We start from the raw sequence: 23301 nt of genomic DNA on the forward strand, positions 1-23301 counted from the left end.
GTAATGTGGAGCACAGAGCACCCCGCTGTATAGAAGGTGTAATAACAGGGGGCTCTGTGCTCCACGCTGTATAGAAGGTCTAATAATAGGGGTGGGGGGGGGAACTGTGCTCCATGCTGTATACAAGGTGTAATAATGGGGGGCTCTGTGCTCCGCTGAGTAGAAGGTGTAATAATGGAAGGCTCTGTGCTCCACGCTATATAGAAGGTGTAATGAGGAGCACAGAGCCCCCCCCCCCCCCCCCCCGCTGTATAGAAGATTAACAATGGGGGCCTCTGTGCTCCATGCTGTATAGGTGTAATAATGGGGGGCTCTGTGCTGCACGCTGTATAGGTGTAATAATGGGGGGCTCTGTGCTGCACGCTGTATAGAAGGTGTAATAATGGGGGGCTCTGTGCTCCACGCTGTATAGAAGGTGTAATAATGGGGGGCTCTGTGCTCCACGCTGTATAGAAGGTGTAATGTGGAGCACAGAGCTCCCCGCTGTATAGAAGGTGTAATAATGGGGGGCTCTGTGCTCCATGCTGTATAGAAGGTGTAATGTGGAGCACAGAGCTCCCCCCACCCCTCTGTATAGAAGATTAACAATGGGGGTCTCTGTGCTCCACGCTGTATAGAAGGTGTAATAATGGGGGTCTCTGTGCTCCACGCTCTATAGAAGGTGTAATAATGGGGGGCTCTGTGCTGCACGCTGTATAGAAGGTGTAATAATGGGGGGCTCTGTGCTCCACGCTGTATAGAAGGTGTAATAATGGGGGGCTCTGTGCTCCACGCTGTATAGAAGGTGTAATGTGGAGCACAGAGCTCCCCGCTGTATAGAAGGTGTAATAATGGGGGGCTCTGTGCTCCATGCTGTATAGAAGGTGTAATGTGGAGCACAGAGCTCCCCCCACCCCTCTGTATAGAAGATTAACAATGGGGGTCTCTGTGCTCCACGCTGTATAGAAGGTGTAATAATGGGGGTCTCTGTGCTCCACGCTCTATAGAAGGTGTAATAATGGGGGTCTCTGTGCTCCACGCTGTATAGAAGGTGTAATAATGGGGGGCTCTGTGCTCCACGCTGTATAGAAGGTGTAATAATGTGGAGCACAGAGCCCCCTGCTGTATAGAATGTGTAACAATGGGGGGGGGGGGGGGCACAATGCTCCACGCTGTATACAAGGTGTAATAATGGAAGGCTCTGTGCTCCACGTTGTATAGAAGGTGCAATGTGGAGCACAGAGCTTCCCGCTGTATACAAGGTGTAATAATGGGGGTCTGTGCTCCACGCTGTATAGAAGGTGTAATAATGGGGGTCTCTGTGCTCCACGCTGTATAGAAGGTGTAATAATGGGGGGCTCTGTCCTCCACGCTGTATAGGTGGTGTAATGTGGAGCACAGAGCTCCCCCACTGTATAGAAGATTAACAATGGGGGTCTCTGTGCTCCATGCTGTATAGAAGGTGTAATAATGGGGGGCTCTGTCCTCCACGCTGTATAGGTGGTGTAATGTGGAGCACAGAGCTCCCCGCTGTATACAAGGTGTAATAATGGAGGTCTCTGTGCTCCATGCTGTATAGAAGGTGTAATAATGGGGGGCTCTGTCCTCCACGCTGTATAGAAGGTGTAATGTGGAGCACAGAGCTCCCCGCTGTATAGAAGGTGTAATAATGGGGGGCTCTGTGCTCCATGCTGTATAGAAGGTGCAATAATGGAAGGCTCTGTGCTCCACGCTGTATTGAAGGTGTAATGAGGAGCACAGAGCCCCCCGCTGTATAGAGGATTAACAATGGGGGTCTCTGTGCTCCACAATGTATAGAAGGTGTAATAAAGGGGGGGCTCTGTGCTCCGCTGTATAGAAGGTGTAATGTTGAGCACAGAGCACCCCGCTGTATAGAAGGTGTAATAACAGGGGGCTCTGTGCTCCACGTTGCATATAAGGTGTAATAATGCGGGGGGATCTGTGCTCCACGCTGTATAGAAGGTCTAATAATGGGGGGGACTGTGCTCCATGCTGTATAGAAGGTGTAATAATGGAAGGCTCTGTGCTCCATGCTGTATAGAAGGTGTAATAATGGGGGGCTCTGTGCTCCACGCTGTATAGAAGGTGTAATGAGGAGCACAGAGCCCCCTCGCTGTATAGAAGATTAACAATAGGGGCCTCTGAGCTCCATGCTGTATAGGTGTAATAATGGGGGGGCTCTGTGCTCCGCTGTATAGAAGGTGTAATGTTGAGCACAGAGCACCCCGCTGTATAGAAGGTGTAATAACAGGGGGCTCTGTGCTCCACGTTGCATATAAGGTGTAATAATGCGGGGGGATCTGTGCTCCACGCTGTATAGAAGGTCTAATAATGGGGGGGGGGGACTGTGCTCCATGCTGTATAGAAGGTGTAATAATGGAAGGCTCTGTGCTCCACGCTATATAGAAGGTGTAATGAGGAGCACAGAGCCCCCCCTCGCTGTATAGAAGGTGTAATAATGGGGGGCTCTGTGCTCCACGCTGTATTGAAGGTGTAATATTGGGGGGGCTCTGTGCTCCGCTGTATACAAGGTGTAATAATGGGGGGCTCTGTGCTCCACGCTGTATAGAAGGTGTAATGTGGAGAACAGAGCTCCCCCCACCCCTCTGTATAGAAGGTGTAATAATGGGGGGGCTCTGTGATCCGCTATATAGAAAGTGAAATGAGGAGCACAGAGCGCCCCCCCCCCCCCCCCCGCTGTATAGAAGATTAACAATAGGGGCCTCTGTGCTCCATGCTGTATAGGTGTAATAATGGGGGGGGGCCCTGTGCTCCATGCTGTATAGAAGGTGTAATAATGGAAGGCTCTGTGCTCCACGCTGTATAGAAGGTGTAATAATGGGGGGGGGGGGGGGGGGGCGGGTGTGCACCATGCTGTATAGAAGGTGTAATAATGGAAGGCTCTGTGCTCCACGCTATATAGAAAGTGAAATGAGGAGCACAGAGCCCCCCCGCTGTATAGAAGATTAACAATAGGGGCCTTTGTGCTCCACGCTGTATAGAAGGTGTAATGTGGAGCACAGAGCTCCCCGCTGTATAGAAGGTGTAATAATGGGGGGCTCTGTGCTCCATGCTGTATAGAAGGTGTAATAATGGAAGGCTCTGTGCTCCACGCTGTATAGAAGGTGTAATAATGGGGGGGCTCTGTGCTCCACAATGTATAGAAGGTGTAATAATGGGGGGGCTCTGTGCTCCATGCTGTATAGAAGGTGTAATGGAAGGCTCTGTGCTCCATGCTGTATAGAAGGTGTAATGTGGAGCACAGAGCACCCCGCTGTATAGAAGGTGTAATAATGCTCCACGATGTATTGAAGGTAGAATAATAGAGGGGGGGGGGGGGGTGTCTGTGCTCCATGCTGTATAGAAGGTGTAATAATGGAAGGCTCTGTGCTCCACTGTACAGAAGGTGTAATAATGGAAGGCTCTGTGCTCCACGCTGTACAGAAGGTGTAATAACAGAGGGATCTGTGCTCCACGCTGTATAGAAGGTGTAATAATGGGGGGCTCTGTGCTCCACGCTGTATAGAAGGTGTAATAATGTGGAGCACAGAGCCCCCTGCTGTATAGAAGGTGTAATAAGGGGGGGCTCTGTGCTCCACGCTGTATAGAAGGTGTAATGTGGAGCACAGAGCTCCCCCACTGTATAGAAGATTAACAATGGGGGTCTCTGTGCTCCATGCTGTATAGAAGGTGTAATAATGGGGGGCTCTGTGCTCCATGCTGTATAGAAGGTGCAATAATGGAAGGCTCTGTGCTCCACGCTGTATAGAAGGTGTAATGTGGAGCACAGAGCTCCCCGCTGTATCGAAGGTGTAATAATGGGGGGCTCTGTGCTCCATGCTGTATAGAAGGTGCAATAATGGAAGGCTCTGTGCTCCACGCTGTATTGAAGGTGTAATGAGGAGCACAGAGCCCCCCGCTGTATAGAGGATTAACAATGGGAGTCTCTGTGCTTTACAATGTATAGAAGGTGTAATAAAGGGGGGCTCTGTGCTCCGCTGTATAGAAGGTGTAATGTTGAGCACAGAGCACCCCGCTGTATAGAAGGTGTAATAACAGGGGGCTCTGTGCTCCACGTTGCATATAAGGTGTAATAATGGAAGGCTCTGTGCTCCATGCTGTATAGAAGGTCTAATAATGGGGGGGGACTGTGCTCCATGCTGTATAGAAGGTGTAATAATGGAAGGCTCTGTGCTCCATGCTGTATAGAAGGTGTAATAATGGGGGGCTCTGTGCTCCACGCTGTATAGAAGGTGTAATAATGGAAGGCTCTGTGCTCCACGCTATATAGAAGGAGTAATGAGGAGCACAGAGCCCCCCGCTGTATAGAGGATTAACAATGGGGGTCTCTGTGCTTTACAATGTATAGAAGGTGTAATAAAGGGGGGCTGTGCTCCGCTGTATAGAAGGTGTAATGTTGAGCACAGAGCACCCCGCTGTATAGAAGGTGTAATAACAGGGGGCTCTGTGCTCCACGTTGCATATAAGGTGTAATAATGGAAGGCTCTGTGCTCCATGCTGTATAGAAGGTGTAATAATGGGGGGCTCTGTGCTCCACGCTGTATAGAAGGTGTAATAATGGAAGGCTCTGTGCTCCATGCTGTATAGAAGGTGTAATAATGGGGGGCTCTGTGCTCCACGCTGTATAGAAGGTGTAATAATGGAAGGCTCTGTGCTCCACGCTATATAGAAGGAGTAATGAGGAGCACAGAGCCCCCCCTCGCTGTATAGAAGATTAACAATAGGGGCCTCTGAGCTCCATGCTGTATAGGTGTAATAATGGGGGGGGCTCTGTGCTCCGCTGTATAGAAGGTGTAATAATGGGGGGCTCTGTGCTCCACGCTCTATAGAAGGTGTAATGTGGAGCACAGAGCTCCCCGCTGTATAGAAGGTGTAATAATGGGGGGGGCTCTGTGCTCCATGCTGTATAGAAGGTGTAATAATGGAAGGCTCTGTGCTCCACGCTGTATAGAAGGTGTAATATTGGGGGGGCTCTGTGCTCCACGCTGTATAGAAGGTGTAATGTGGAGCACAGAGCTCCCCCCACCCCTCTGAATAGAAGATTAACAATGGGGGTCTCTGTGCTCCATGCTGTATAGAAGGTGTAATATTGGGGGGGCTCTGTGATCCGCTATATAGAAAGTGAAATGAGGAGCACAGAGCTCCCCCCACCCCTCTGTATAGAAGATAAACAATAGGGGCCTCTGTGCTCCATGCTGTATAGAAGGTGTAATAATGGAAGGCTCTGTGCTCTGCTGTATAGAAGGTGTAATAATGGAAGGCTCTGTGCGTGGAGCACATAGAAAGTGAAAGTGAAATGAGGAGCACAGAGTCCCCCCCCCCCCCCCCCCCCCCGCGCTGTATAAAAGATTAACAATAGGGGCCTCTGTGCTCCATGCTGTATAGGTGTAATAATGGGGGGGGCTCTGTGCTCCATGCTGTATAGAAGGTGTAATAATGGGGGGCTCTGTGCTCCACGCTGTATAGAAGGTGTAATGTGGAGCACAGAGCCCCCCCGCTGTATAGAGGATTAACAATGGGGGTCTCTGTGCTCCACAATGTATAGAAGGTGTAATAATGGGGGGGCTCTGTGCTCCATGCTGTATAGAAGGTGTAATGGAAGGCTCTGTGCTCCATGCTGTATAGAAGGTGTAATGTGGAGCACAGAGCTCCCCCCACCCCTCTGTATAGAAGATTAACAGTGGGGGTCTCTGTGCTCCACAATGTATAGAAGGTGTAATAATGGAGGGGGGCTCTGTGCTACACGCTGTATAGAAGGTGTAATAATGGGGGGCACAGAGCCCCCTGCTGTATAGAAGGTGTAATAAGGGGGGGCTCTGTGCTCCACGCTGTATAAAAGGTGTAATAATGTGGAGCACAGAGCCCCCTGCTGTATAGAATGTATAACAATGGGGGGGGGGGGGGCACAATGCTCCACGCTGTATACAAGGTGTAATAATGGAAGGCTCTGTGCTCCACATTGTATAGAAGGTGCAATGTGGAGCACAGAGCTTCCCGCTGTACAGAAAGTGTAGTAATGGGGGGGGGGGTACTCTGCATCACGCTGTATAAGTAATAATGGGGGGCTTTGTGCTCCATGCTGTATAGAAGGTGTAATAATGGGGGGCTCTGTGCTCCACGCTGCATAGAAGGTGTAATGTGGAGCACAGAGCTCCCCCCACCCCTCTGTATAGATTAACAATGGGGGTCTCTGTGCTCCATGCTGTATAGAAGGTGTAATAAAGGGGGGCTCTGTGCTCCACGCTGTATAGAAGGTGTAATAAAGGGAGACTCTGCTCCACGCTCCATAGAAAGTGTATTCATGGGGGGCTCTGTGATCCACGCTGTATCGAAGGTGTAATAATGCTCCACGATGTATTGAAGGTAGAATAATAGAGGGGGGGTGTCTGTGCTCCATGCTGTATAGAAGGTGTAATAATGGAAGGCTCTGTGCTCCACTGTACAGAAGGTGTAATAATGGAAGGCTCTGTGCTCCACGCTGTATAGAAGGTGTAATGTGGAGCACAGAGCTCCCCGCTCTATAGAAGGTGTAATAACAGAGGGATCTGTGCTCCAAGCTGTATAGAAGGTGTAATAATGGGGGGGCTCTGTGCTCCACGCTGTATAGAAGGTGTAATAATGTGGAGCACAGAGCCCCCTGCTGTATAGAAGGTGTAATAAGGGGGGGCTCTGTGCTCCAAGCTGTATAAAAGGTGTAATAATGTGGAGCACAGAGCCCCCTGCTGTATAGAATGTGTAACAATGGGGGGGGGGGGGGCACAATGCTCCACGCTGTATACAAGGTGTAATAATGGAAGGCTCTGTGCTCCACGTTGTATAGAAGGTGCAATGTGGAGCACAGAGCTTCCCGCTGTACAGAAAGTGTAGTAATGGGGGGGTACTCTGCATCACGCTTTATAAGTAATAATGGGGGGCTTTGTGCTCCATGCTGTATATAAGGTGTAATAATGCTCCACTCTGTAAGGAAGGTGTAATAATGGGGGTTCTGTGCTCCATGCTGTGTAGATGGTGTAACGTTGGGGGGGGCGGGATCTGTGTTCCACGCTGTAAATAAGTTGTAATTATGGGGGTGTGATGGTGGGATATGGCATGTGAATATCATTTTGTTTGTATTAATATTTTACTGATTTTCATGGTGTTCACTTATAGCACGGTGGCTCAGTGGTTAGCACTGCAGCGTTGTGTTCAAATCCCACCAAGGACAACATCTGCAAGGAGTTTGTATTTCCTCCCCGTCTTTGCGTGGGTTTCCTCCCACATTCCTAAAACATACTGATAGGGATTCCAGATTATCACTGTCCCCGATGGGGCTCACAATGTGTGCAAACTGTAAAGTGCTATATAAAAATAAAAGATTATTATTATTATGATGAGTTATTTGCCATTTGATAATTGATGAATGGCTGTTTTTGCCATTTGATATCTTACGCCCTTCCTCCCGAGATCATAAGAATCAGACGTATACAACTCACCTCTGATCTTTCTCTTCCTCCCAACATCTGCAATTGAGGGAACAGTCAGGATCCCCCATAATCGTAGACCGGACCCCTGCCTGGGCCGTCACTAACATGGGGGACATTACAGTGTCCACAGTTTGGGTGGACAAAGTGTTATTCACAGCTGGACATCGTAATAGCCTCTAAGGAACTGATCAAAGATCTATTAACAGCAACTTGCTGACGGTTTCCAGACACTGAATTCTGCATTTCACGGATTAAAAGAAAAACAAACAAACCCATAATTAACATCTATGAAAGCTGTCGGAATCTGCTCCATCCATGCCGTCTCCGTACGTCATGTGACCAGCGGGAGGACGCCGCAGAGTTTGGGGGCGCTGCGCTTTAGTCACTGATCAATGGGGGAAATCTACAAACGTTCCAGGATGGAACCCAAATTGTAAAAAAGTAAGAACTTTTTTTTTTTTTAAAGAAACAGTGCATCAAAATTGAGAAATTCTGTGCCTCGTTAGTGCTGGAAGGGTTAACAGTTCAGCGAGGACGGCCGTGTGTGCCCTCACCTGGGTGATGATGGTGCTGTGCAGCCAGCTCTGACTCCGGGGCTCCCAACCTTCGGGGCAGCCGCTGCCATTGCGGAGTGTGGCCCCCGGGCTCCTGCTGCTGTTGTCTCCTCCGCAGGGGCCCCCGTGGCACTGGTACTCCGGGGCGCTGGTGTACAGGACGTCCGAGGAGAAGCCCAGAGACACGAACACATTGGGCAGCCAAGAGGCGGCGGCCACCAGCCGGGTGTAGCGCCCGAAGCCGCCCGCCAAGGGCCACACTTTCCCGTCAAAGTCCATGAAGCCGACAACAGCGGAGACCGGAAAAAAAACTGAGGAGAAAGACGAGCTCCACAGCTCCAGGTGTCTGCGGACGACTGACAGGAACAGGGGCGGCGCCACGTCCTCTTATAACACACCAGAAACCAATCACGGCGCAACGGTCATCCTCAAACCTGCGCTACACATGAAAGCTGCAATCTGATTGGTTATTAGGGGCCTCCAATAACATGTCACCATTCTTGCAGGTTTCTGTATTGGGGTGAGAGGGTCGTCCGTCCCAGGGGCCCCGGCTCGTGGGGTGAGGGGGTCGTCCGGCCCAGGGGGCCCCGGCTCGTGGGGTGAGGGGGTCGTCCGGCCCAGGGGGCCCCGGCTCGTGGGGTGAGGGGGTCGTCCGGCCCAGGGGGCCCCGGCTCGTGGGGTGAGGGGGTCGTCCGGCCCAGGGGGCCCCGGCTCGTGGGGTGAGGGGGTCGTCCGTCCCAGGGGCCCCGGCTCGTGGGGTGAGGGGGTCGTCCGGCCCAGGGGGCCCCGGCTCGTGGGGTGAGGGGGTAGTCCGTCCCAGGGGCCCCGGCTCGTGGGGTGAGGGGGTCGTCCGGCCCAGGGGGCCCCGGCTCGTGGGGTGAGGGGGTCGTCCGGCCCAGGGGGCCCCGGCTCGTGGGGTGAGGGGGTCGTCCGGCCCAGGGGGCCCCGGCTCGTGGGGTGAGGGGGTCGTCCGGCCCAGGGGGCCCCGGCTCGTGGGGTGAGGGGGTCGTCCGTCCCAGGGGCCCCGGCTCGTGGGGTGAGGGGGTCGTCCGGCCCAGGGGGCCCCGGCTCGTGGGGTGAGGGGGTAGTCCGTCCCAGGGGCCCCGGCTCGTGGGGTGAGGGGGTCGTCCGTCCCAGGGGCCCCGGCTCGTGGGGTGAGGGGGTCGTCCGTCCCAGGGGGCCCCGGCTCGTGGGGTGAGGGGGTCGTCCGGCCCAGGGGGCCCCGGCTCGTGGGGTGAGGGGGTCGTCCGTCCCAGGGGCCCCGGCTCGTGGGGTGAGGGGGTAGTCCGTCCCAGGGGCCCCGGCTCGTGGGGTGAGGGGGTCGTCCGTCCCAGGGGGCCCCGGCTCGTGGGGTGAGGGGGTCGTCCGTCCCAGGGGGCCCCGGCTCGTGGGGTGAGGGGGTCGTCCGTCCCAGGGGGCCCCGGCTCGTGGGGTGAGGGGGTCGTCCGGCCCAGGGGGCCCCGGCTCGTGGGGTGAGGGGGTCGTCCGTCCCAGGGGGCCCCGGCTCGTGGGGTGAGGGGGTCGTCCGGCCCAGGGGGCCCCGGCTCGTGGGGTGAGGGGGTCGTCCGGCCCAGGGGGCCCCGGCTCGTGGGGTGAGGGGGTCGTCCGGCCCAGGGGGCCCCGGCTCGTGGGGTGAGGGGGTCGTCCGGCCCAGGGGGCCCCGGCTCGTGGGGTGAGGGGGTCGTCCGGCCCAGGGGGCCCCGGCTCGTGGGGTGAGGGGGTCGTCCGGCCCAGGGGGCCCCGGCTCGTGGGGTGAGGGGGTCGTCCGTCCCAGGGGCCCCGGCTCATGGGGTGAGGGGGTCGTCCGTCCCAGGGGGCCCCGGCTCGTGGGGTGAGGGGGTCGTCCGGCCCAGGGGCCCCGGCTCCTCGCTGTCCTTTTTCCGCTCCAAGCAGCTGTATCCGGAGCTTATTTTCGCAGCAGGAGCTGGAGATTTCAGTCATGTAACGGTTTGATCTCCTTTTACTCTATGTTGTTTTTATGGATCAAAGTAACAATTAACACAAGTGATTCCGACATTTTTATTTTTGGCCCTCCCTGTCCAGGATAAATATGTGAAGTTATATTGGGTCACACATAGTGATATCATATTATTATTTTAAGTGTTATTGACCCTCCTATTATAGGATCTTTTTTATTTTCTTAATATTTGTTACATTATTTCCTCAGTACTCGACGGAGCAAAGCCAGCATTAGGGGCGGGCAGGCAGACTAGGCAGCTGCCTAGGGACCCCACTGCTCTATGAGGCAGGGCCAGGCAGACTAGGCAGCTGCCTAGGGCCTCTACTACCCAATTATAGTAGGTCCAGTGGGACACCATCAGCCTCCTATTTACAAACAATGCCGCCGTCACAATCGTGGCATCTAAGGGGGTAGAGGTTCAGGAGACCCCATTACAAAAGCTCCAACGAGGCCTCAATTATCACAAGTCTATAGTAATGGTCTTTTCATATTAGTCAAAGATACTTTTGGGGCCCCTCAGGCTCCGGCTGCGATTGAAACCCCTACACCTATCATAGTAATAAACCTGTAAGGGGCACAGAGAGAAGGCCCCCTGCAGTCCAACAGCCCCATCATAATGCACAACTGCACATGTGTTTGGAGATGATAGTAGCCCCCTCACCTCCTGGGCCAGTGTCGCAGCAGTAATATGTCCACCCCTATATTTATGGCAAAAAAAAATATTTTTGCAATTCGGCTTCATTACAAAGCTTGCACCGTTTGGCGTCTTCGATACCCTTTATTTCCCACATTTTATTTTAATGTGGTCATAAATCAGCCAATTGGAGCTCAGAAAAAGACAAATAAAAGAGTCACAAACTTACCTGTCAGACCGTGGGCACTGGTACCCGGGCGTCTTCCTGCAGCACAGACTACACAGGCAAATGGTGCTACATTGTCTATGAAACCCAATGGCAGAAATGATTTTTAGCCGCAATTATTTTACATGTGTTTAAGTAAATAAATAAAAATTGAACTGAATCTAGGCCAATAGCAGAAGCATCCTGAGAAAAACGTTACCTGCGTAGTGATCATCATGAAGGTGCAGCCCCCCCACCCCCAATAACTGAGGCTTCCTTGCTGATAGACTCCCATTATTGTTGGCTGGAAACAGCCGCAAATTTTAAAAACATTACTCAGATTAAATATACAAATTGCCTCTTCAGAGAAAAAGAGGACTTAAACTCTATAGCGCCACCTGCTGGAAGTAGCGATCCTACAAGTCACAATCAACCCCTTAACAAGTGGTGCAATGTGACTTAGGATAAAAGCCAAATCAGTATCTCAATTCACAGACACAGTGTTTCAGGCTGTCGGCCCTCGTCAGTACTCAGATTAAAAAACCCTTTAAGGCTATGTGCACACTTTGCGGATTAGCCTTAGGAATTTCTGGTGCGGATTCTGCCTCTCCTGGCAGAAAACACATCTGCGGATTTGTCACGTTTTTTGTGCGGATCCGCAGAGTTTTTTTGTGCGTTTTTGCTGCGGTTTCTTAGCGGATTTGCTGCGTTTGTTACCCCTGCAGATTTCCATAATGGAATGGGTACAAAAAAGCTGCAGATTCGCAAAAACGTAGTGACATGCTACTTCTTTTAAACCGCAGCTTTTACACAACGTGTGCACATTTTTATTTTTCTCATTGATTTACATTGTACTGTAACAATTGTGGATCTGCAGCGTTTCTGCACCGCAAAAAACACTGCGGATCCGCAGAGAATCCGCAACGTGTGCACATAGCCTAAAGGAATGTTCAGAAAATGATAATGTGAATGGTGGATCCTGTGTTATCTACTGTATATAGAGGTGTTATCAGTCATTGTACAGGAGGAGGAGGTGAGCTGTGACATCACCTATTGTGAATGGTGGATCCTGTATTATCTACCGTATTAGAGGTGTTATTGGTCATTGTACAGGAGGAGGTGAGCTGTGACATCACCTATTGTGAATGGTGGATCCTGTGTTATCTACTGTATATAGAGGTGTTATCAGTCATTGTACAGGAGGAGGAGGGGAGCTGTGATATCACCTATTGTGAATGGTGGATCCTGTATTATCTACCGTATTAGAGGTGTTATTGGTCATTGTACAGGAGGAGGTGAGCTGTGACATCACCTATTGTGAATGGTTGATCCTGTATTATCTACTGTATTAGAGGTGTTATCAGTCATTGTACAGGAGGAGGTGAGCTGTGACATCACCTATTGTGAATGGTGGATCCTCTATTATCTACTGTATTAGAGATGTTATCAGTCATTGTACAGGAGGAGGAAGTGAGCTGTGACATCACCTATTGTGAATGGTGGATCCCATGTTATCTACTGTATATAGAGGTAACAAAAATCCCAACTACATGTTTATAGACCCGAGTGGTGGTAAATAGTGATATCCACCCCTAGACTGACTACATCAACTTCAATACGCATGAAAAAAACAAAGGACTAGGAGCAAGCAATGACATCTGATAAAATCAACAATTTTATTAATCAACGTATAAAAGGTAAAAAGTCATACTACATATAACAAAAAGGTGCCATTCCAATGCAAATGAAACAAAAAAAAAAAGCTGGGTTTGCATCCTAGGTCACGGGTCTTCCACCAGAACAATGGCCTCAAACAAACTTCAAGAAGCCTCAATACTGATTCAGATGAGCGTATAATAGGAGCATGAGCACCAAGGACCACACATGTACTAGCCGGTGTACCAGTTTTATGGGTACTTGTCCTTACTAAAAACAGCACCATCCTGAGACCATGACGATACGATATGTCGCATTACAACATTCACGTATCTAGCAGACCATAATGTTTGGACCGGCCACAATTCTCCCATCCCTGCTCACTCAAGGTCAATAGCGGTTTAATGTGTGATATAATAAAGGGTTAACCCCCTCCAGGCGGCTCAGCTCTGACTCCTCTGCCTCCAGCACTCATGCTATTACATTCCTGGGCCCAGCCCATCTCTTCAGGCATGTTATAAGGACGTTGTGCACGGGCTGAACACTGCAGAAATCACATACTAAATATAAATATTTTCTATATATACACACACACACATACTGTATATATTCCCATATTGAACCAGTGCCTCCTTTCTGTACAGGCAGCGCCTGGTATTGCACCTCAAGTGCATTGAGACGACATACACGTGTCCTTTGTGTAATTTTATAATAAATCTCCACCATGGAGGGTTTTACCGTAACCGGTCGTACTTGACAAAACCAGTTACACACTTGCAGCCCAAGGGGATGATGATCCAGAATAATCCGTGAGTAATGGGTAGCACTGTATGTACAGGCCCGGAGCAACGCAGACTGTACAAGTGTGGTTACTCGTGTGATATATAAACAGGCTCAAGCAGGTGCAATAATTATAACACGTAGAAAAAATTAAGATGTATGTAAATCGAGTAGTTTTCCGTAGCTTGTATATATCTGGTCAGTCAGCACTTAAAAAAGGGGGCGCTTATATCAGTTAATTGCCATTTATGACGTCCCTAGCTCTAACTTCCAATTTACATGCTCAGACAGGCTTCAAAGGCTTTATACACCGGATTTATTTCCCTGTTTATATTCTGCAGCTTGCAGGTATTTCAATACACTGCAAGCTGCTCTATCCCTTCGCGGCCCAAATCCAATCAATAGAGCCTAGTGACAGCGAGAGCCCAGCTCTGGAGGAGTACATCATTCCCATCCAATTTGGTTGCCCAGATCTAGCAATACTTCTTTGCTTTGATCACTCTACCCTTAGTGTTCATTCCATTTTTATTAGTCTGATACTTGAGCGATAGAAGAAAAAAAAAAAAAAAAAAGGAAAAAGTGATGTTTCCTTCGCACGACCGTCTCCTGCGTTACTGCAACGCGGCATTATGAGATCTACGTAAAGATTATTTGACCAGCACAGGCAATTGTGGATTTCAGGAGGCAGAGACGTCCTCACAAGTGTTAGCATAAAACACCATAAGAGTCGCTCTGCTAACCTGAAGGAGCACGGAGTTGTACAGCAAGTTTTTCAACTTTTTATTCTGACTCAAATTATCACTGAACCCTCCAAATGTGAAAAAAAAGCTATAATACCAGCTCTACTGGGAGACTAACCAACCCCAGGAGCGATGACCATGCATCAATGTTCAGTTTTATAGATGTTAAGGTCCATAACCTGTCCTCTATAATGTAATCTCCCAGCACTATCTCCAGTCCGTAATCCATCTCCTCCATAATGTGATCCAACCTCCAGCTCATGCACTGTGCGGGGAGGTAACTGGAGATTGTCCTCCATAATCGGATCTAATCTCCAGTCCATAACCATCTCTACCCTAACTCCATTTTTGGTCCTCAAATTATCTCCTTTGCCGTATTCACGTCCACTCAACACAGAGTCCAACATATCTCTCACATTCTCCTTGTACCTTTCTCCCAACCAGACTCTTCACCCACCTCTGAAACCTTCAAAATAAAACCTTCAAAAAAAGCCTAAAAACCAACAATAACTCTGCTGTTGTCACCACAAAACCAGCTTCTACCCTCACTGGTCATGGAGGCCATCATTCTGCAAGACCGCTGAACAATCTGTAGGACAATGGTTCTTGTGTAAGCTTAGATAGGTCCACCAGGGTCTTCACCATCATCTTGATCGTATCAAGCCATCAGGTTGCTGATCTTCCTCTTCACCTTGCTCCTTTTATTCATCCTTCTCCAGTGATTGATCTGTTCGTATGATGGGTCCAAAGTAGGCATGCCGTAGCTTGGTGATCCTTGCTTTGAGTGACATGTCTGGTTTGATTTGTTCCAAGATGGATTAGTTTGCTCTTCTTGCCATCCATGGTATTGGTAACATCCTTCTCCAGCACATTTTTATACACCGTCATTTGTTTTCCAGCAAAAAAAAAAAATTGCAATGAAAGCTTCGTTTAACGAGATGGACCCAGATACTAAGAGTCTGCTGCCCCCTGGTGTTGAAATTGTGTAATCAATATTTCCTGACTTTAGAATTTCTCCACATAAATTTGGCACCTACGTCTTTCTTGGTGTCAAGGTTCCTACAGCTAAACAAGGCCATTAAACAAAAGAGCAATAGTTACCAATCCGTGTAACAACTGATTCCCAGCATGCAAGCAGAGCACTCTGGCATCTGTAGTTCTACACAAAATATTAACATTTGCTCTTCGGCCGATCATTTGGAGAATCCCGCTTTGTATTATACACAATACTACGAAAATCAGACATTTATTTTTGGATTCATTATCTACCAAGGGACAAAAACTTTTCTCGGAGCAGAAAAACACTTGAAAAACCTATAGAAATTCCACCAGGCAGATTCCTATTTAAAGGGAATCCATCCAGCGAAATAAAACATGGCTTCTTGTGCTATAAAGTATATTAGGACGTTGTACTTACCCAAGGCTTACAATTGTCCGTTTCGTGGCCCTAATACCTCGCCCCTGGCTCGTGTGATAACTTCCTTCACCCAAAAGGGTTGGAAGAAGGCAGGATATTACGGCTCATGTAAGATATAACATCTGCAATTAAACAAAATGATCTGTGGGTGTAGCAAAGGGGACAGTGTTGAAAGATGATAGTTTTAACAGGTTGAACATTTTGTTCAAGGTTTGTCAATACAAATTTGATGAATTGAGCCACTGATTTCTGCCATGTTTAGTGGAGCCCCCCAACTCATGTCATTGGGGAAAATAAAGAAGGATCGTAATTGCATTTTTAACACCCAAATTCTTTTGTTTTTTTGTCAAGAAAAGCCGCTGCCGGAGGAGTCAAGTATTGGCAATATCCGATCTCCCCACTGAAAATTCATGAACACTTATGCGCATGGGGGAAAACCGGGAGAGACGGCCGTCAAACATTTTTAATTAAAGGCGTCAATGTTATAAAGGGGTCATGTTATGCACAGAATTGAGTGATTGATGACGTGAGGGGCCAAGTCCCATTTTTCTGTAGGACTTTGGTTTTAAGAAGTTTGGTGTTGGAGCGGTGCAGACAGAGGGTCGTAGGGATAATTGGGAAACCGAGACGATAAGTTGTCACCTTTGTACCCATGTATTTTTGCAAAACCTAACATTCACGAATACCAGCAGACACGGCATCATATACAAGATCATATTTCAAAGAGCCATCTTGCCAAAAAGAATATATATTTTTAGTTTTTATTATTGTATATATTAAATCAACATATGAGAAATACAAAAGATTTCGATAGCCAATTCCTACAAAACAAAATTCCAAAAAAAGTCCTTAAAAAGGGGTTGAAAGGGTTCTAATATATACTGTGGTAAGTCTTCGGACTAAAATATAGAAACCACTCGGGTCAAAAGTGGCCATACCTTATGAATGGCAGATTACGTAAAAAAGGAAAAAAGGTCATTAAATTGTTGACTTTTGAGGGCTTACACATTTCAGATTTCGCTTTTCGAATTCCCTTAATGTTGTAAAACGTAATACTGTGAACAAAAAGCTTCCAATAAGACTCTAGAAGTCTGGATACATTTTTTTTGTTTGCGCAATGAGCTCGGTGATTGCAAAACTAGCAAATAGTTGAAAAAAAAAATCTCCAGTCCTACGTAATTTAAGGATTTACAAAACAACCCTTATAGCATTACACCTAGGTAAACACTTCTCAAGAAGGGCTTATTGGGTCATAGTGAAGAAATATTTTCAATAGGTAAAATCAAGCAGGCTTTTCCTGTATGAACTGGTCTGCGTAAAGCGCAGGTATCAGTCAACCTCCAATTATGTAGAAAGACAATTATAGAGCTGTCTATAGCTGTCAGCAGTATAGATACTGAAAATATGGCATAGCTGGTTTTTGCCTTTACAGACCTGCGGCTGTCCATGCTATAATATCTATGACCCAAGACATTTCACGCCGTCTTACCCACTTGATCATGTGCAAAAATGGCCACACATAGTACTTAATAGAATGTTTAATATTTGTCATCAGCTCTTGTCTCCATGGAAACAGAATACAGTGCATTCCGATTCTGCAGTCAGACCTCCTGTGTCGCCCACTTTGTCATGTTAGGCCACAGAACTTTTTTAGCAAATGTTCGTGTGACTAAGTGTTATTTGTACCATGTCCTAGTGGTTAACTATTCACCTGCTGGGAGTACAGGTTTCTGGAGTCTATATCTATATTTATTAATCCGCATCCACTGTGCCAGTAAATACACATCCAGACACGTTCTATTGTGCAACCCCCTCCCCTCTTGGGCCGGCCAGCCAACCCCCTCCCCTCTTGGGCCGGCCAGCCAACCCCCTCCTCTCTTGGGCCGGCCAGCCAACCCCTTCCCCCCTTGGGCCGGCCAGCCAACCCCCTCCCCTCTTGGGCCGGCCAGCCAACCCCCTCCCCTCTTGGGCCGGCCAACCAATTAATTTAGAGGAACCCAAGTAATTAACTGCTCTCTTCAGAAGCAAAAGACAAGCTGAAAGAACGGCGCCAAGTACGCCCCCTCACCGATTCAATCTTCAGACCGTGTGACGCGTGCATGAGACGAGGATAAATAGGTCCATATAAGCAGCTCCAGCTGTAACTACAGTGTTTCCAATAGTATTGCAAATCCCAGCATAATGAAGGCTTAGGAAATGATAAATCAAACACAGACTAAAGATTTTTTTTTTGTTTAATTTATTTATGAACATTATCTCTGAGGGACAAGAGCATTTCTGGCCTTCGTTCTGTACATGCAATTGTAGAAAATAACATTTTTTATTTTTAATTATTCTTTTTTTTTTTATGGTGTTGTATTCTGCAGGAAGTTGTATACAGCTGAATGATTGAACCGCAAAAAAAGGGCAGCGCAGTGCAAAGGCAGCACCAGCACTGCCAAAACAATATGTACACAAACAAGTGGAAAATAAAAGAATTAAAAAAAAAAAAAAAATTTACATTTATCAAGAACGCAAATTCTGGCTGCTGTTATCAATCCACACACTGTACGGACGTGAATTGTAACAAAGGGTGTGGAGCGACCTGCTAGCTCGATATATATACACTTATGTACAATGTCTCGTAGAACAATTACAGGAGGGAAATTTACAATCTGATGAGACATGAATCAAACATACCACAGGTGAGAAGAATAAATAATAGTTGCTACTTTACTTTTTTTTTGTGATTGTGGAAATACTCGTGCCCTGGAATTGGGACGGGTTAAATTGTAATGCGTGGAAAAAAAAAAAAAATTTCCAACAATGAAATTTACTATAAAAAGTCAGAAACAGCAAATATTTATGATGTGGTTTAAACTTTCTAAAATAAAAAAATAAAATAAATTCAAAAGCTGTGAAGATTGAGAAAGACTAAGGCAGCAGAATAAACTCCCAGCGCGAACATCGGCACATCAAAAAGTTATAAACTGGGTGCGACCTGTTGTAGAAACGCTAGCGTTGTCGTAGTTGGATTTTTACTGACTCCCCAAGAAAATTTCAATTCAAATTTTACTTGCGGCTCCGAGTCTCCTGAACCAAACTTGACACGGTGGTCAAATCCGCACAGGAGGCCCGAATCCAGACCGTACATCGTGGTCCAATATATATGGACGTCTGAACTCAGCATTTCTTATTACTGCCATTTCCCCATCAAAATCAGTAAAAGATCATGCCCACCTTTAGGATTTCTTTTATGTTCTCGACTCGAATTATTAAACAATAAAAAATAGTCTTGACAATGAAGTCCCTAAATGGAGTTTGTTACCAGCAATGAAACTGATGCCCCCTAGTCCTACCTCCCCCCATAAAGCGGGATTATATCATTTTTTTTTTTAATTATTATTAACATTTTAACCATAACATAGCTACTGATTGTGAAGCCTTTGAGAAGCCCTGTGCATGACTACTTTTTCTCATAGATTTGTCTTTTTAGCGCTGTGTATTTGCATTGGATTCTTGCAAATAAAACTATAATCTTGTATCCCGACCCCGCAAAAAAAATTTTTTTTTTAAAGATTCTTTTGAAAAACATTTAACTAGGGAGTCAACACATATCCCACAGCTTTAGCCTGCCGACTGATACCAGCTCAGCCGGCAGGTAAGTCTGGGAAGGTCGTGTTTGATCATCCTTTCAGGGGGCGACAGTCACTGGGCGTGCAGAGCATGACCTCAAATACAAGGAATCCCTTAAGGGGAGAAGGAAATAAGCTCCTTGTCTCAAAAGGTCTTCAGAATAAGCAACGAAGTCATGTGGTTATTTCTATAAATGACTAAACGGTCTGTGCTGATGAGCCTCATGGCCATTGATTGGGGGGTAGAGTGGGGTCCAAGGATGAGAAACTCTAAAATGACTGTGCAGCAGGTATGTGACATGGAGACAAAGACAGAGGTGGAAAAGTCATTGTCGAGTCCATCTAAGCAGACAGTAAATGCAACTTTTCTGCTCAGATTAGGGCTGGAAAAACCAGCCAGCAATATACGGACTGGCTGGCAGCTCTCCCGACGCTCATGTATTTCTATGCAGGTGGCCCGCTCAAGTCGAGAGATGCCGGCCAGTCTGTGCGTAGCAGACCAATTTTTACAGCCATCTGACTGCGCCTCTACTGGGACTTGGTGCCCTTCCAAATTGAGAACAAGCCCCAAGGCCCCCATTACACACCAGTCATCTGGGTAAAAGCCGGTGACAGTCACCCCCTTCTAGACAGCTTCATTAGGACTAAATGTACGATCACAACAGATCACTACAATGTGCTAAAGCCGACCTTACCAATCATACTAACCAGCCGCAGCTTAGCAGATACAACAGCTATGAGTACCAAGATGGTAGAAAATAAACCCAAAGAGATCCACCTGATCCCTAACAAAACGGATGACCAAAAACTACATCTGAGTGTCGAACGGTTGACTGCTTAAAAAAAGAAAAAGGAACTGGGATGTTGTACCCGAGCCCCAAAATGTTAATATGGAGACACAAAATTAGCAAGAAAAATACTGAACAGATTTTTTTTTGGCCCATCTTTCGCCCACACTCCCAGAACCAGTCTCTTTAAGAGAAGTGCTGCCTAGGGTTAACTATATTACAAAGTTTTCTTTCTTAGCTTTTTTTTTTTCTTTTGTTTTCTTTTTTTTAAAGTCATTTATTTCTTTACACAAAACTGAAAGTGATGTTACAGTACATAAGTTATTTACAACTGTGCAGTAATGTGTTTGCAAAATAATTTATCTAGAAGGCAGCAAAAAGTACATAGGGTAATGTGTATAAAAACTGTACATAATTTACCAGATACTTTTTTTTTTCTTTTTTTTTTTTTTTATCTTCGTCTTTTTCATACATATAGGAGTATTGGCTCTGTAGTGTTTCAAGTTAACTTCTCCAACAAGAGAAACAAAATGCCCAAAATGTTAAAAGATGTTAAGGAAGGAGGGGGAAGGAGAGGGAAGAAAGTGACACAAACCGAGCGTTAAGTCTCTTAAAAATGAAAAATGTTGGATCGCCGATGCTTGGCATGGTCAGACGCAAAGCATGGAGGGGATGGGGGAAGTTTTAGAATCCTAAACCAGTAAGAACCACATGCAGAATCTGCAATGGGGATCCAAAAAAAAAAAAACAAATAAAAAAATACTAATTTAAAAGGAACAGACCGTCTTCGCTTTGCATCGGCGGACTGGGAATTTAAAGGCTGACATGAGGTAGTCAGCGGCTGAAGGCGATTTTTTTTTTTTTTTTTTTTAATTTCTCGTCACATTGACAAGATGGAATAAACGTAAGAGGGTGCGATGGAATAGTCAAATGAAAGTCTGTTCTTTAAACTTCTTGAACAACCAGACCTGGAAAAAATAAAAATAAAAAAAATAATAGCCGTGACGAACGGGTGCACCTTCCTCCACCGCCTCTTCTCGCCGACGTCTCTGCAGCACAATGGAGCTGATGGCAGCGGTGTGCGACGGCGACACACGCGGCATCCTTTGATCCCTTGCTCCCCCTCGCTCCGCCTGTGCGTGCCCCTTCCACGGTAGATCACTCCCGCCTGCTACCGGGAGGAGTGGTGGGCTTACTGTGAAGAAAGTGCAATTCCTCTAAAAAGGGGGTATTTTTCTCCGTATTAGTTCTCTCAAAATGCTTCCTCCTCTCATAAAGCAGCGGATTCATCAGCAAGCGAAAAAGATGCAAGTGAAGTCTGAGCTCTTCTAAGCCAAGGGGGCCGGCCCTTGCCAGTAACGAATTAAGAAAGAAAAAAAAAAACCTCAGGAGTCCGCCTTGTCATGCTGGCAAGAGCACAAAGTCATCGTTCACGTCCACCATTGGCACATAGAAAGAGGGAACTTCGTTGACGCACAGGGACTTGTGGCTCGTTGGGTCCAACTCCTGCATCTTTAATTGCCATTCCATCCTCTGCACCGCATTCAAGGCCGCCGCTTCATGCTGCTGTCTCATTAATACACACGTCTGCAAGAAAAAACAAACAAACACCTAAGATGTCCGTCAAACAAGAATGAGATTATGAATATTCGACTGGAGGGGGAGGTTAGGGTCCACATCTGGTACCTCCACTGATCACAATTTAGCAGCTACTATTTAAGTGGAGCAAAAAGTTTGGCTACACTTGATTCGGATTCCAAGGCGGTAAATCAGTAGCACCGGACCAGGAGCCCTGCCATCCCCCTACCTCAAACATCAGGGTCTTATCCAATTAGAAAGCCCAGAATGAGGTCATGGCTGCAGTGGAGACACAGATAGGAGGATCAGGGGTCCTGGTCGATGGACCTGAATCCTGAGAATCTCAAATCTAGTCATTAACATCTAAGTCTTGGACAAATTTTATGACCTTGGACGTATAGGTACATCCAAGGTCGTGTACGTGTATCTAATGTGGGCGCAGTGCCAGGTCCGTTTTAGCAGTTAGTAAACATGGTTAATAAAATTAATAAAAATAGCATTTTTGTTTTGCAATTTCACCGCACTTGAATTTTTTCCCCCTAGTACATTATGTGGTATTATCAATGGTGTGGCTCAAAAGTAAAAATCAAGCCCTCATACGGTCATGTTGATGAAAAAAATTTAAAAAAAAAGTTAAGGCTCTGGGAGGAAGGGGGGAAATAAACACACAAATGGAAAATTGCAAAGTGGGGAAGGGGTTAGGAGTTATTCATCCTGCCCTAGAGAGCAAGGAATTTAGGAAAATAAGCTATTCTTTTCCTTGTGATCCCAATCTAGGGGACACCATTAAGAAAACCCTAAATTAGTGATGAATGATCCAAGTGAAATGTGCGTTCTGAAGGACTGATATCTACCAATCGTAATCTTCGCATATGTGACTACTCCGACATTTGTAAAGAGGCAGCCCTCGAAGAAGGGAAGGGGATTGCTCTTTAATAGGCAGATTTTGGCAATGATTTTCTCACTCACCTTCATCCTGTCGTACTTATCGTCAACATCTTGTAACCAGGACAGGAACTGGCGAGCGTTAAATCGGTCTCTGACGGACTTGTTTTCATCTCCCTAGAAAACACGAGGCGTTAATGAACAGCTTATACGGAGTGGGAGACCCCAGGCCTAAACCAAATATGTACACCTCACATGGTCTCTACCTTAGAGAACAGCAGCACATAATCCTGGCTGAACAGAAAGAGTAAAGCACTGACCTGATTTTCCAGAGGCATGTTATACACCTCCGAGTCCAGCAACATGGTGCAAGCGCTGAAAGGCACAGCCTGATTGGCAATAGTCCGGGCTGCTCTGCAATGAACGCGGAGGTTCTCCTGCTCACAAGACACTATCAGCTTCTCCTAGGGAGTGAAAAGATTATCAGATGTAAAAACCAAATGCCAGGAGAGGGCTTCCTGCTCACAAGGTGACCAGTAGATCGTGTATACGTTCACTCAATGAAACCTACTCTTTCAATGCTGTGTTGTAGGCGAAGCTTCCCTCGAACGGCTTCTTGTTGCCTGAAAAGTTCTTTAAGGGGCTCCGACAACGATGGAGGAGGTGCAATCTGCAGCGATAACACAAGGATAATTTAATGATGGCCGTCCTACTAGTTTTGAGCATGGGAGACGTGGCGTAGACCTCAGAATAAGCAAGGTAGAATCTGGGATAGGGGGCTTCCATGCTTATTCCCAATGGGATGCAAGCTCAGCATGTGGTCACGGCCGAAGGAATGCGAGAGGGCCGAATATCGATCGCACTAATCCTGAGGGTCCTGGCTGTCGGATGGATAAGGATTAGTGATGAGCGAGCGTGCTGGGATAAGGTGTTATCCGAGCACGCTCTGGTGCTAACAGTGACTTCACCGTGCTCGAAAAATATGTTCAAGTCCCCGCAGCTGCAT

The 23301-nt window shown here is 47.3% G+C and overlaps 2 protein-coding genes across 2 annotated transcripts in view; both read right to left on the reverse strand.

Annotated features, from left to right (window-relative positions):
- Positions 1-8393, reverse strand: part of SLC22A31 (solute carrier family 22 member 31) — a 61154-nt gene extending 52761 nt beyond the window's left edge. The window contains exon 1 of the mRNA XM_069738948.1: positions 8039-8393. Within this exon, the coding sequence (XP_069595049.1) occupies positions 8039-8317 (279 nt within the window). The 5' untranslated portion in view covers positions 8318-8393. The remainder of the gene's footprint in view (positions 1-8038) is intronic.
- Positions 8394-20703: 12310 nt separating this feature from the next.
- Positions 20704-23301, reverse strand: part of ANKRD11 (ankyrin repeat domain containing 11) — a 188411-nt gene continuing 185813 nt past the window's right edge. The window contains exons 10-13 of the mRNA XM_069738955.1: positions 22867-22965; positions 22616-22759; positions 22380-22472; positions 20704-21419 (exon numbers count right to left, since the gene is read on the reverse strand). Coding sequence (XP_069595056.1) covers positions 21234-21419; positions 22380-22472; positions 22616-22759; positions 22867-22965 — 522 coding nt within the window. The 3' untranslated portion in view covers positions 20704-21233. The remainder of the gene's footprint in view (positions 21420-22379; positions 22473-22615; positions 22760-22866; positions 22966-23301) is intronic.

The sequence above is a fragment of the Ranitomeya imitator genome, chromosome 9, assembly GCF_032444005.1.
Source record: "Ranitomeya imitator isolate aRanImi1 chromosome 9, aRanImi1.pri, whole genome shotgun sequence".
Taxonomy (NCBI): domain Eukaryota; kingdom Metazoa; phylum Chordata; class Amphibia; order Anura; family Dendrobatidae; genus Ranitomeya; species Ranitomeya imitator.